Below are 13,588 nucleotides of genomic sequence, written 5' to 3'. Positions count from 1 at the left end.
CCTCAATCTAGGATTATTCCAAAGAGTGGAATACTTCGACCGAGCCTGCATTCCCAACCATTTTTTACATGTCCATCAAATGTAATGAACCCGAAAAAGAGTGGGGTAGCATCTCAAATTTCCCTTGAATTTATGAGATTCTAGCAAATCTAGTAAATTATCCCCACAACCCAAATGGTTTAGTACTATCGTCCCTTCCTCCTGAGTTCCCTCCAGTGCCCAGCCCCTGAAATGCTGAAATTGGGAGGCTGTTATACCCCCAGATATGAGGCAAAGCTAGCGCCCCCTGATTTTTAGGTAACTGCAGCTCATCCAGTCTTATCCTCGGGACCCCTCTTTTCCACACTAGATCTCTGAGAATATTCTGCATTATCCTGAACCCATACTTGGGAATCCAGATGGGGAGCTATGTAGCATATACAGGATACATGGCATAAGGTTCGTTGTTCCCACAAGGGCTCACTTTATTCCTCATCTTGGGTACCAGAGGGCTTAGATTTAAAGGGATGTAATCCTGTGCTTTCTTGTAGTGTAGATACCCAGGTATTTACATTTCTGAACCGCTGGAATCTTTGACAAACCTTCCCAGAGTGAATTACTAGGAAGCAGAGTAGACTTTACCAATTTCTAGTCAGGCCCGAAAAGGTCCAGAATCTTTCAATTGTATCCATTATAATTAGAAAGGAGATATTAGAATTATTGACATAATAACAAGTCATCACATATAGAGCGATCCTTTCCTCTTTGTTCCTATACTTAAACCCTTCTATCCCAGGATGTCTTCTAATGATGCATGGTAACGGATCAATTGCAAGAGCAAAGAGTAATGGCGACAGGCAGCAGCCCTGTCTTGTACTCTTAAAAAGCCCAAATCTATCAGATATCTCCCCGTTACCCCTTATGCTAGACGTTTCGGGTCTTCTAGCATAATCCACTTGATAAAATTGTGGCCAAACCCCATCTTAGTATCGCCCACATATAGCCCATTCATTTTCATGTGTACTATTGATTTATGAAAATAGATTAAAACGACGGATACGCTGTAAGTGCTTAAAATAAGTAACAAAGGACTGAACATGTGCACAGCAATAAGTTCATGTTTTGCGGTGCTTTTTCAGGCAGATTACAAGCACATACCCATACTGAATTGGAAGAGTTTCCAAAGCGTTTTGAAGCGGATTATAAATAATATTTTTGGGATCCATTCCAAAAGAACTCTTCACAAAAACTCAGTGTGAACATACCCTAAGGCTAATGGTTACACTGAGCTTTAGGAGCAGAAGCTGAGCGAAAACTATCCAAATCCTCCCCAAAAACCTGAGGTTTTCCATCCAAAAATTCAGGAAAAAGACTTAAGGCCATGTTCACACATTCAGTATTTGGTGAGTTTTTTACCAAAACCAGGAGTGGGTGATAAATACAGAAGTGGTGATGTGTTTCTGTTATACTTTTCCTCTAATTGTTCTCCTCCTGATTTTGGCTTACAAATACTGATGGAAAATACTGACCAAATACTGAACGTGGTCTTATAGGTTTTTTGTTTTTTTTAAGTATTACCTTGAAAACTGTTACATTTTGCCAATTCTTAAAAATAAATAACCCATAATGTGAACATTACTCTGTCGGTGGCTTCACACAGTTTTTTTTTTTTTTTTTAATAAAACCCACCAGAGATTTGACTGAAACTTCTACCAGAGGACCCCTGGGTTATCTTTTAGTAATGATCATGCAAGGCGTTGTACCAGTTGGGTGCTACTGTTTTTCAAGGGGCTTTTACAAGGCAAGACAGAAAACTTTCCTATCTGATTTTTCCCACCAAATCCATTACACGGTGAATTCTGAGCTGCCATAATAAAACTGCAGAACTATAGAAAATGAATCTTCTCTCATCATAATTCTTAGCTGGGCAATTGAGCTGTGAGCAAGTGAAATACAGATATCTAATGGATTGCATTGATTTCAGGGCTGTGGGCCCCAGGCGCTTTTCGATAAGTTTATGGAAGTTATAAAGGATTTATGTGCTGAGAAAATGCCCCACTGTAATCATTTATTGATTGGTTATTTTTCCAGAAGTACCAATAATGTTGACGATCTGTTTCAAAGCCTGTAGTTATTGTGCCGCCATTTAGTGTATAGACGCTACGTCCTCCTAGCCGTATATTTCTTACATACTGTAACATTTACCAGATCTGCCAGTTACAATGCAGCAGGGTAATCTGCGGAAGGGAGTGAACCAGGGAAGGGATCAATTATAAGATCAAGGAAGGTTGGCATTGCCTCCACCTTCGTCACTGGGTGCACTTTGCATAGGGTGGTTACATAATGTCATGTCAGCACTTGGTTCAGTCCAGGTAATATAGGATATATGATGATAATTCACGCACCGACTGCTCCACCCAATGTTGTCCCAGTTACCTGAGATGGCATATTTAACCTATTAGCACCCCATGATAAAAATGGGTGGCAGTGCAATGAAGAGCTGGAGCATGGCTATAGAGATCTGTTCACACTTTCATTAGTTCTTTTTAGGTTTTATTGATCTGAAGTGGTTATTGTAAGTCTATAGATTTTATGGCTTACGCGATTTTACTAAATGGCTTCTATAAGAATGGCCAGTGTGAACAGGGCCTAATGCATAGCCAAACTACTGGAGGGAATCGGATAACACCTTCCATGTGTAAGTCGATAAGTAAGGTGTATGAGGTCCATTTCTTACTTGGGCTGCCATTGCAGGAACCTTTATTGCGTGATAGGATTTGTTCACATCGAGTTTAGGCATCTATTTGTGTACCGATGAAAAGGATGCTTCGGATGCACGCCGTGCCATGGTATCTGTCACCATAGGATCTCATTGATTGATATATTTATTTTTTTCATAAGGTCAGTGTCGCCCATTTGACGTTTCAGCTTATACTGTAAATCAGGTGAATGATTAAATCTAATGCGAGCATAGCCTTAGTAAGACAGCCTTGGACCAAAAACTGGGTGTGAGAACCAATGTCATACCTAGCACCTAAATATGACCTGAAGATTATAGGGTACTGAAGAGAGAGAATGGAATTTTGTTTTCTTCTCCACATAAATGCGGTTGGCTTCCTGCAGCCCGGACTTCCTCTTCATGTTCAATTCGTATGAAGTCAGGGACAGTGACGCCAGCGCTGATTGGGCACCGGGTTCACTTGTCATTCCACCGCATGGGAGCCTCAGTATCGCGAGTGTCTAGAATTTCACCCCGTCCAATCCAACAAGTGAAATCCACTGACAGAGCTGACATGCCGCAGACTGTAAAATGTCAATTTCCAGCTAGAAATCAGATTTATTGAAATGTCTTCTGCCGAGCCGCTACACTATACTGCAGATTTTCTGCATCAAATACGTGCATGAATGTATCCTTCGACCGGATTCATGCTTAGCATTTTAGAGTTTTTAATGGCATTTATAGCCCAAAAAACATTGTTACTTAAAGTCTGTAGTGTCCTATATTATAAAACACACTACATGCAAAGTGTTATAGTTTGGGGGGGTGGACGACTTTTGGAAAGGCTTTACTGTTTTTACGTAACATAGCTGTGCATGGAAAAACCATTTCAGAGGTATGATAGAATTTGGTTTACTTAGAGAAAGGAATGATTGAGGACTAGCAGTGTTTTCAGAAGCCTTTAAAATTACCAGCTGGACAACCTTTTTATTTTTACCAATGGCTCAGAAAGTGTTAAAAAGCAGTGCTATACTCACCTCACCGATTCCCCTCCACTCTTGTCTCAACACTGCCCCCGTAATCCTAAGCGGTCTCTACTTGCTGACAGGGCTGTGGAGTCTGTATAAAATGGACCCCCTCAGACTCCTAAAATATATAATACATTGGGTACAGTAGTACAATGCGGGATGTGCTGTGAATGTTTTCATAAGAATTTGGGAAAGTTATGAAATGTCCTATAAATGTCTGTTCTGTTCCTGATCTAAGGGTCTTGGCTTTTAGTTGAGATGAATCTGTGCTGCACTTTATGTACATGCTCAGTAGTGAGGCAGTGAGATGAATCTGTGCTGTGCTTTATGTACACGCTCAGTAATGAGGCAGTGAGATGAATCTGCTGCACTTTATGTACATGCTCAGTAGTGAGATGAATCTGTGCTGCACTTTATGTACATGCTCAGTAGTGAGATGAATCTGTGCTGCACTTTATGTACATGCTCAGTAGTGAGGCAGTGAGATGAATCTGTGCTGCACTTTATGTACATGCACAGTAGTGAGGCAGTGAGATGAATCTGTGCTGCACTTTATGTACATGCTCAGTAGTGAGGCAGTGAGATGAATCTGTGCTGCACTTTATGTACAGTGCTGGCCAAAAGTATTGGCACCCCTGCAATTCTGTCAGATAATACTCAGTTTCTTCCTGAAAATGATTGAAATCACAAATTCTTTGGTATTATTCTCTTCATTTAATTTGTCTTCAATGAAAAAAACACAAAAAGAATTGTCCTAAAGCCAAATTGGATATAATTCCACACCAAACCTAAAAAAGGGGGTGGACAAAAGTATTGGCACCGTTTGAAAAATCATGTGATGCTTCTCTAATTCGTGTAATTAACAGCACCTGTAACTTACCTGTGGCACCTAACAGGTGTTGGCAATAACTAAATCACACTTGCAGCCAGTTAACATGGATTAAAGTTGACTCAACCTCTGTCCTGTGTCCTTGTGTGTACCACATTGAGCATGGAGAAAAGAAAGAAGACCAAAGAACTGTATGAGGACTTGAGAAACCAAATTGTGAGGAAGCATGAGCAATCTCAAGGCTACAAGTCCATCTCCAAAGACCTGAATGTTCCTGTGTCTTCCGTGCGCAGTGTCATCAAGAAGTTTAAAGCCCATGGCACTGTGGCTAACCTCCCTAGATGTGGACGGAAAAGAAAAATTGATGAGAGATTTCAACACAAGATTGTACGGATGGTGGATAAAGAACCTCGACTAACAGCCAAACAAGTTCAAGCTGCCCTGCAGTCCGAGGGTACAACAGTGTCAACCCGTACTATCCGTCGGCGTCTGAATGAAAAGGGACTGTATGGTAGGATACCCAGGAAGACCCCACTTCTTACCCCGAGACATAAAAAAGCCAGGCTGGAGTTTGCCAAAACTTACCTGAGAAAGCCTAAAACGTTTTGGAAGAATGTTCTCTGGTCAGATGAGACAAAAGTAGAGCTTTTTGGCAAAAAGCATCAACATAGAGTGTACAGGAAAAAAAAGAGGCATTCAAAGAAAAGAACACGGTTCCTACAGTCAAACATGGCGGAGGTTCCCTGATGTTTTGGGGTTGCTTTGCTGCCTCTGGCACTAGACTGCTTGACCGTGTGCATGGCATTATGAAGTCTGAAGACTACCAACAAATTTTGCAGCATAATGTAGGACCCAGTGTGAGAAAGCTGGGTCTCCCTCAGAGGTCATGGGTCTTCCAGCAGGACAATGACCCAAAACACACTTCCAAAAGCACTATAAAATGGTTTGAGAGCAAGCACTGGAGACTTCTAAGGTGGCCAGCAATGAGTCCAGACCTGAATCCCATAGAACACCTGTGGAGAGATATCAAAATGGCAGTTTGGAGAAGGCACCCTTTAAATATCAGTGACCTGGGGCAGTTTGCCAAAGAAGAATGGTCTACAATTCCAGCAGAGCATTGTAAGAAACTCATTGATGGTTACCGGAAGCGGTTGTTCGCAGTTATTTTGGCTAAAGGTTGTGCAACCAAGTATTAGGCTGAGAGTGCCAATACTTTTGTCCGGCCCTTTTTTGGAGTATTGTGTGAAATGATCAATGATTTGATTTTTGCTTCATTCTCTTTTGTGTTTTTTCCTTGCAAGCAAATTAAATGTAGAGAATAATACCAAACAATTTGTGATAATACTCAGTTTCTTCCTGAAAATGATTGCAATCTGACAGAATTGCAGGGGTGCCAATACTTTTGGCCAGCACTGTACATGCTCAGTAGTGAGATGAATCTGTGCTGCACTTTATGTACACACTCAGTAGTGAGACAGTGAGATGAATCTGTGCTGCACTTTATGTACACACTCAGTAGTGAGACAGTGAGATGAATCTGTGCTGCACTTTATGTACATGCTCAGTAGTGAGATGAATCTGTGCTGCACTTTATGTACATGCTCAGTAGTGAGGCAGTGAGATGAATCTGTGCTGCACTTTATGTACACGCTCAGTAGTGAGGCAGTGAGATGAATCTGTGCTGCACTTTATATACATTCTCAGTAGTGAGATGAATCTGTGCTGCACTTTATGTACATGCTCAGTAGTGAGGCAGTGAGATGAATCTGTGCTGCACTTTATGTACACGCTCAGTAGTGAGGCAGTGAGGTGAATCTGTGCTGCACTTTATGTACATGCTCAGTAGTGAGACAGTGAGATGAATCTGTGCTGCACTTTATGTACATGCTCAGTAGTGAGGCAGTGAGATGAATCTGTGCTGCACTATATGTACATGCTCAGTAGTGAGGCAGTGAGATGAATCTGTGCTGTGCTTTATGTACATGATCAGTAGTGAGATGAATCTGTGCTGCACTATATGTACATGCTCAGTAGTGAGGCAGTGAGATGAATCTGTGCTGCACTTTATGTACATGCTCAGTAGTCAGGCAGTGAGATGAATCTGTGCTGCACTTTATGTACATGCTCAGTACTGAGGCAGTGAGATGAATCTGTGCTGCACTTTATGTACATGCTCAGTAGTGAGATGAATCTGTGCTGCACTTTATGTACATGCTCAGTAGTGAGATGAATCTGTGCTGCACTTTATGTACATGCTCAGTACTGAGGCAGTGAGATGAATCTGTGCTGCACTTTATGTACACGCTCAGTAATGAGGCAGTGAGATGAACCTGTGCTGCACTTTATGTACATGCTCAGTAGTGAGGCAGTGAGATGAATCTGTGCTGCACTTTATGTACATGCTCAGTACTGAGGCAGTGAGATGAATCTGTGCTGCACTTTATGTACACGCTCAGTAGTGAGGCAGTGAGGTGAATCTGTGCTGCACTTTATGTACATACTCAGTAGTGAGACAGTGAGATGAATCTGTGCTGCACTTTATGTACATGCTCAGTAGTGAGATGAATCTGTGCTGCACTTTATGTACATGCTCAGTACTGAGGCAGTGAGATGAATCTGTGCTGCACTTTATGTACATGCTCAGTAGTGAGGCAGTGAGATGAATCTGCTGCACTTTATGTACATGCTCAGTAATGAGGCAGTGAGATGAATCTGTGCTGCACTTTATGTACATGATCAGTAGTGAGGCAGTGAGATGAATCTGTGCTGCACTTTATGTACATGCTCAGTAGTGAGATGAATCTGTGCTGCACTTTATGTACATGCTCAGTGGTGAGGCAGTGAGATGAATCTGTGCTGCACTTTATGTACATGCTCAGTAGTGAGATGAATCTGTGCTGCACTTTATGTACATGCTCAGTAGTGAGGCAGTGAGATGAATCTGTGCTGCACTTTATGTACATGCTCAGTAATGAGGTAGTGAGGTAAATCTGTGCTGCACTTTATGTACACGCTCAGTAATGAGGCAGTGAGATGAATCTGTGCTGCACTTTATGTACACACTCAGTAATGAGGCTGTGCTGTGGAGTTGGAGTCGGGAGTCTGGGAAATTGAGGAGTCCGAGTCGGTGGTTTGGCTGACAGGAGATGTCTCTTTGGTCAATCACTGGACGCAGAAGAGACCTTCCTCAGTGCTAGAGGATTTTGGAGGTATTACTCCCTTTTTTATTTTTTAACCCATTCTGAGCAATTGGTAAACAAAAAGATGTACCCACTGGACAACCCTTTTCTTTGACCAACTTGGCATATCTGTTTTGCACACATCTGCCGGCATGTTGGTGGCTCAGGGGTCTCTCCATGTAGCTGTGCTTTACCTGCTACTTGAAAAGATTTAGTTCCAAGTAAATATTTGTAAATCCAGACTATAATGTAAACTCCAGCCTGTAGGATCCGGTAGCTGTGTAGGTTATAGGCCGGCTGCCGGTGAGCTGGTGTAATTTGTACCTTATTGAGCTGTCGCTTGACAGTTTGTGCCAAGACTGAAATCCTGCAAGTCAAGCTGTGCAGCAATTGTGGCCCTCCCGTCTTGAAATGATGGATTCCTGCAGGGGTGGATTCTGCCTTTTACGGCTGGATTTATTTCTTATCAGCAGTCTGCACAGAGTGGGGAGTATTTCTAAGACCCTCTCATTACATCAATTAACGCCTGTTGTTCCCCCCAGCATTGCATTATCCGCTTGCACTCCAGGATCAGATGTAATTGAGAGTGATATGCCCTTGTCCCAATCTCTCAAGAGGGCAATTAGCTCAAACATGGATCTGCAAGAGGTTGTTTTGTGCCCTGTTGCTGTTTGGATAAACTGTGTACATATCATCAAAGCCTTACAAAACCTGCGCTCACAGGGGATGATGCAGACACGCAGTACATAACTACTTTGTACCGTTTTATAGTCTACTAGTGTCCAGAGCAGTGCACCTTAAATTAGGGCACCCCCTGATTATTTGCTACAAGGTAACTTCTCTGGTTTATAGACATTACTTGCTCCATTTGGCCATATTTTTATATTTTACTGCTTCTGTAAAGTAAATTTAGGTAAATTAATGACAAGTGGTGAGTCCCAGGCATCACCATAGTCTGTCAGTCGTCTATTAATAGGCCATATAATGTTGCCCTCTGCTGTCAGGGCTGACGGATGGATTATTTAGTTGTACTGACCTCTTCATATCTGGTGATGGTTGTTAATGATGTGCACATTGTGGAGTAAGATCTTTCTAAGGCCTTACCTGCCGCCTCCTAGAATATAAATTTAAGGGAACCTCTCGGGTCATTCATGCTGCCCAAGGTTAGGGTCAGGCTCCCTCATTGTGGACCTGTACGTTTTACTCTAAACCATGTGGTGTTTCAAAGAAGACATGGCTTGAAAAGGAGCAAAGAGCAGGTAAAGCAGTCACCTGGTCAGGGTCCCCCAAGCTTTCCCTGCCATGTTGCATAGATCGGGAGAGACCGGTCAACAGCTGTCACTACTACGCATGCAGATTAGGCCCCAGGCCTGCAGAGTTGGAGTCTGTCTTGGGTGAAGTTTGTAGAAATGTTCTTTAAAATTAAACCTACTTAAATATAGGTTTCTCTATATTTATGAAATCAATCAACCAGGCCAAGCCAGAGGGTAGAGGCTAGTCATAGTCATGCTGGCTCTGCTTGTACTACATACATATTTCTAGGGCAGCCTGATAGTGCTGACAAGTTCCCTTTTAATTCTGTTTTTTTTTTAATTTATTTTTTACTTATTTATATTGCGCCATTAATTCCACAGCGCTTTACATAAATTATCATGGCTGTCCCCATTAGGGCTCACAATCTAAGTTCCTTATCCATATAGCTTTGGAGTGTGGGAGAAAACCGGAGAACCCGGAGGAAACCCACACAAACACGGGGAGAACATACAAACTCCTTGCAGATGTTGTCCTTGGTGGGATTTGACCTCAGCCACAAGTCCTAATAAAATGTTAAAGCTATCAGGGAACATTCTAGAAATGATTGGGCTTTAGCTTGTTTTCTGATATGTTGCCATTGTAATAAGGAGAGAGTGTGTGGCAGTATTAATATTCACCTTTCTTATTCAGCATTGCTTGGTAATTGTGTGTAAGAAAACCTCATTCCATCTTTGTTTTATTCCCTTAGGACACCCGACCCAACATGTCAAGACCTCTGATCACCAGATCACCGGCCTCCCCTCTAAACAACCAAGGCATCCCTACGCCCGCACAACTCACAAAGTCCAATGCGCCAGTTCACATTGATGTGGGTGGACACATGTACACAAGCAGTTTGGCAACTTTAACAAAGTACCCGGAGTCTAGGTAAGTCTATTAGTCTATTATTTATTCCTCCAGCATGAGATAGGATCCACCCAAGAAGAACCATTTTTCTTGTCTTTCAAGCATTTACAGTGATCCACCTCTCTACAGAATGGTTGGCACTGTCTAGGCGTGACGCCGGTGACTCCTGCCACTTTCTGAAATCTGATCTTTATTTGGCGTGTCCTTTTTTTTATAGCGCTGTTACCAAGAAGCTCTGGCACTTTGTGTGATATTGCACAATGAAGTGTACTCGGAACGTCTCCACCGCTCTCCACCCTGGGCAACATTCTGGGTGTGTATACTGCTCCGAGGCAAAGATGCCAGCTTCTCAGATGCCTTCCCAGAATTTCCAATAACGAGCTTTTCCTGGAACTCCACTGCCCATTGTTCAGGACTTGCATTGGTTTTGCATCATATTGTTTAGTTGTAAATCGTTGGCATGGATCTTACTTTGGTTTCGTTCTGTTCTGTCTTGAAGCTATTTTCATAGATCTTATGAAGATTTAAAAATAAGAAAATACTCTATGTAGATATATTCTGCTGATGGGTAAATTTGTAATATTTTCTGTGCTCTTTGCAGAAAGCTTATCCGCACTCATTCCTCGTGGTTGCTTTTTTTCTTAAGCGCTGGTTATAGAGGCATTCATACATATTCAAGAGGGTTTAGAAATATTAAGGACGCTTTTTTATATGCAAAATGCTCTTTCATTGAAGGCCATTTTCACAACTTAAGTAAATGTGAGATATTTATAACCACATGTATTGTTCACAGGCTCCGGGAGCAGCACTTCTGTATTAAATCCTCCTCCTGAGCAGCCGCTTGTTATTAGTTACAGTAGACGGGAGTTTAGAGGAAACCTGTGAATAGTTGGGGGCTTTTATTTGGTGGGGACAAGTAAAGATTTACACATTTATAATCGCCATATATTATGAGGCATGCTGTCATTTATACAGCGGTCTGTAAAATATCACTTTTATTGCTAACGATCAGTACAGAAGCGAATAGAAGAATGGCCTGGTATAGCCTTTCACATTGCATAATCTAGAACATGAGTCCCTGTGATACTGATGTACACTGGCCATCCATCATCTTCCTTTGCAAATAACGTGAGTTTGGGAACTTATATTAAAAAGATATAACTGATAATTAAATATATCTCACCTAAAATAGCTGTGTGTAGTGATAATTCTTATGTGTCAGTGGGCAGAAGAATCCAATCCATCACATCAGACACTTAAAGGGTATGTGCACACGCCATCTGTTAGATGCTAATGTTCTGCTGCGTTTCTCATGTTTTTCCTGAAGAGTCTTGAGTCTTTTTTTGCAGCTTTTTCTTGCTCACGTTACTTATACAATAGTGGTGATGGGTTCTAAAGCAGAAGCCACATGGAGAATGGTCAGGTTACTTCTTTTAACCACTTTACAGCTTTCAAAGCCTAAAACGGTTAAAGAAAGCTCCAAACAAGTGAACGTATGCTCGGCAAGTCGTCGGACATTCCAGTGCCTATGTTCAGTGTTTTTAGCATTTTTTAAGCACTTTTTCAGTTGAGTTTCGGAGCTGACCTATCTGAAAAAGATGTAGTGTGAGCATACCAAAAGGGGGCCTGTCAGCGCAAAATGACTGTTCAAACTAAGCACAAACTCTTGGTGTTCCCTTCAAGTTGCCGAGCAGTTCAGTACAAGCTCCATTTAAAGATATCTGAAATGATTTTTATCTAACCAAAATTACACTTGTGTACCGAGACATTAAGATAATTGTGCCATGAACAAGCCCTAGTCTGACAGCTGTTTTTCGGTGTATGGCCAGCATTACTCTAGTAAGCAGCCCAGGCACATGGTGCTTTTCTGGCTCCTTTGTACATGGAGCCTGTACGTCACATGTGCATGTCTCCGACTTCATGCAGAAATACTTTTTCTATCTCTATGACGCAGATAACCAATCTGTGCAGGCTCCATTCGGCTTAACACAGGTGTCTTCCTCAAGAAGCTCTGTCTATACACATACACTGCATCCATGACGGTGCACAGGTGTCTTCCTTGAGAAGCTCTGTCTATACACATACATTGCGTCCATGGCGGTGCACAGGTGTCTTCCTCGAGAAGCTCTGTCTATACACATACACTGCATCCATGGTGGTGCACAGGTGTCTTCCTTGAGAAGCTCTGTCTATACACATACATTGCGTCCATGGCGGTGCACAGGTGTCTTCCTCGAGAAGCTCTGTCTATACACATACACTGCATCCATGGTGGTGCACAGGTGTCTTCCTTGAGAAGCTCTGTCTATACACATACACTGCATCCATGGTGGTGCACAGGTGTCTTCCTTGAGAAGCTCTGTCTATACACATACACTGCGTCCATGGCGGTGCACAGGTGTCTTCCTCGAGAAGCTCTGTCTATACACATACACTGCATCCATGGTGGTGCACAGGTGTCACGCGGCTCGGTACTAGGAGGACGTTTGGCTTTCTTGCACTTCCTTACAGACTTGGTGCCAGTAGGCATGAGCTCTTACCCTGCACTGGCACCTCCGTATTAACAGTCCATAGAAGGGCTGATTGTAACGGTATCTGTCGGGAACAATGTATACGGTAGGTGTACATGTGCTGTGTGTAGAAGCGGACAGTTTTTTACTATCTGGAGATTGACCCGCTCTCTGTAATTGTCTTATTGGATATTGTAGGTCTAGTTAAATAAAAAAAATATAAAACTCCAGTAATGTGCAGACTTCATCCTGACGGCTGATAACTCATTGATTTTTTTTTTTTTTTTTTTCCTTCTCCCCTTAAGCGCCGGGGGTGGACATGGATGCCCCACAGCTTAGATAACAAATGAAAACCTTTCCTGTCTTAGAGCAACAGAAACAGTCAATGTTAATATAACAAATGATGCTTTGTAGTGTGTGTCTGTCCCACCGCGCCTCCATCCTTCCATCACCAGAAGTGATGGGCAGTCAGGACCTCTCCCCGCTGACATGGATGAGGTATAGTGTTGGTCGTGCAGTTAATCTGACACTGAGAGAAATGTACATTACAGCATCGACCGCTTATCTGTCACGTCGATATTAACCCCTTGCTTACTTTAAATTCTCTTTTACGAGGCCTATTTGCAAGTAGATCGGGGTAAAGGTGTTTGCTGTATACATCGCCTCATATTTTACTTCTAGTTCCGAAATATCTCCCTTGTCGGGCGGCTGGGCATCTCTGGTCTGTCTCATTCATTGTAATCCAAAAAGATTATCTGCCCCATTATAGGATTATTCATCTAGATGAAGGTGGTGAATGTGTATGGTCTCCGAGTATCTGGGATGAATGGCTGTGAGCGGTAATGGTTGGGATCCTAATGGTGTGCTAGCTGTTTCATTTCTGTGAAGCCCGGCTGTCGACATGCAGTGACAATGCCTATAATGCCTCTCTAATTGTAAGCCACATGTCAGGACTGATATCCGTTAAGGCTTCACTGCTGCTTGTGGTAAGTAAGTCTGACCGGCTATTTGGAGACCTGCACCTTCAGTTACACGCTGTCAGAGTACATATCAGCTCTGCTGCCGTGCCTTGTGGCGGACTGGAGACGCAAGTCTATGTCTGGCCCCCAGAGTGGCTGTGTCAGACATCTTCAGGGGAGGCACAATCTTTGCAGATGGGAATTAGAAATTTGTCCTGTACTTAG

At 42.5% G+C, this 13,588-nt stretch overlaps 1 protein-coding gene across 2 annotated transcripts in view; it reads left to right on the top strand.

Annotated features, from left to right (window-relative positions):
- Positions 1 to 13,588, top strand: part of KCTD1 (potassium channel tetramerization domain containing 1) — a 135,404-nt gene that overhangs the window by 107,048 nt on the left and 14,768 nt on the right. For both annotated transcript variants that reach the window (XM_073679195.1, XM_073679194.1), the window contains exon 2: positions 9,737 to 9,915. In XM_073679195.1, the coding sequence (XP_073535296.1) occupies positions 9,737 to 9,915 (179 nt within the window). The remainder of the gene's footprint in view (positions 1 to 9,736; positions 9,916 to 13,588) is intronic.

Source organism: Phyllobates terribilis, unplaced genomic scaffold (genome assembly GCF_046119375.1).
Source record: "Phyllobates terribilis strain yellow unplaced genomic scaffold, ASM4611937v1 Scaffold_4__5_contigs__length_816908805, whole genome shotgun sequence".
Taxonomy (NCBI): Eukaryota; Metazoa; Chordata; class Amphibia; order Anura; family Dendrobatidae; genus Phyllobates; species Phyllobates terribilis.
The sequence above is the reverse complement of the archived record's forward strand: the minus strand, read 5'-3'. Positions and strand labels throughout refer to the sequence as shown.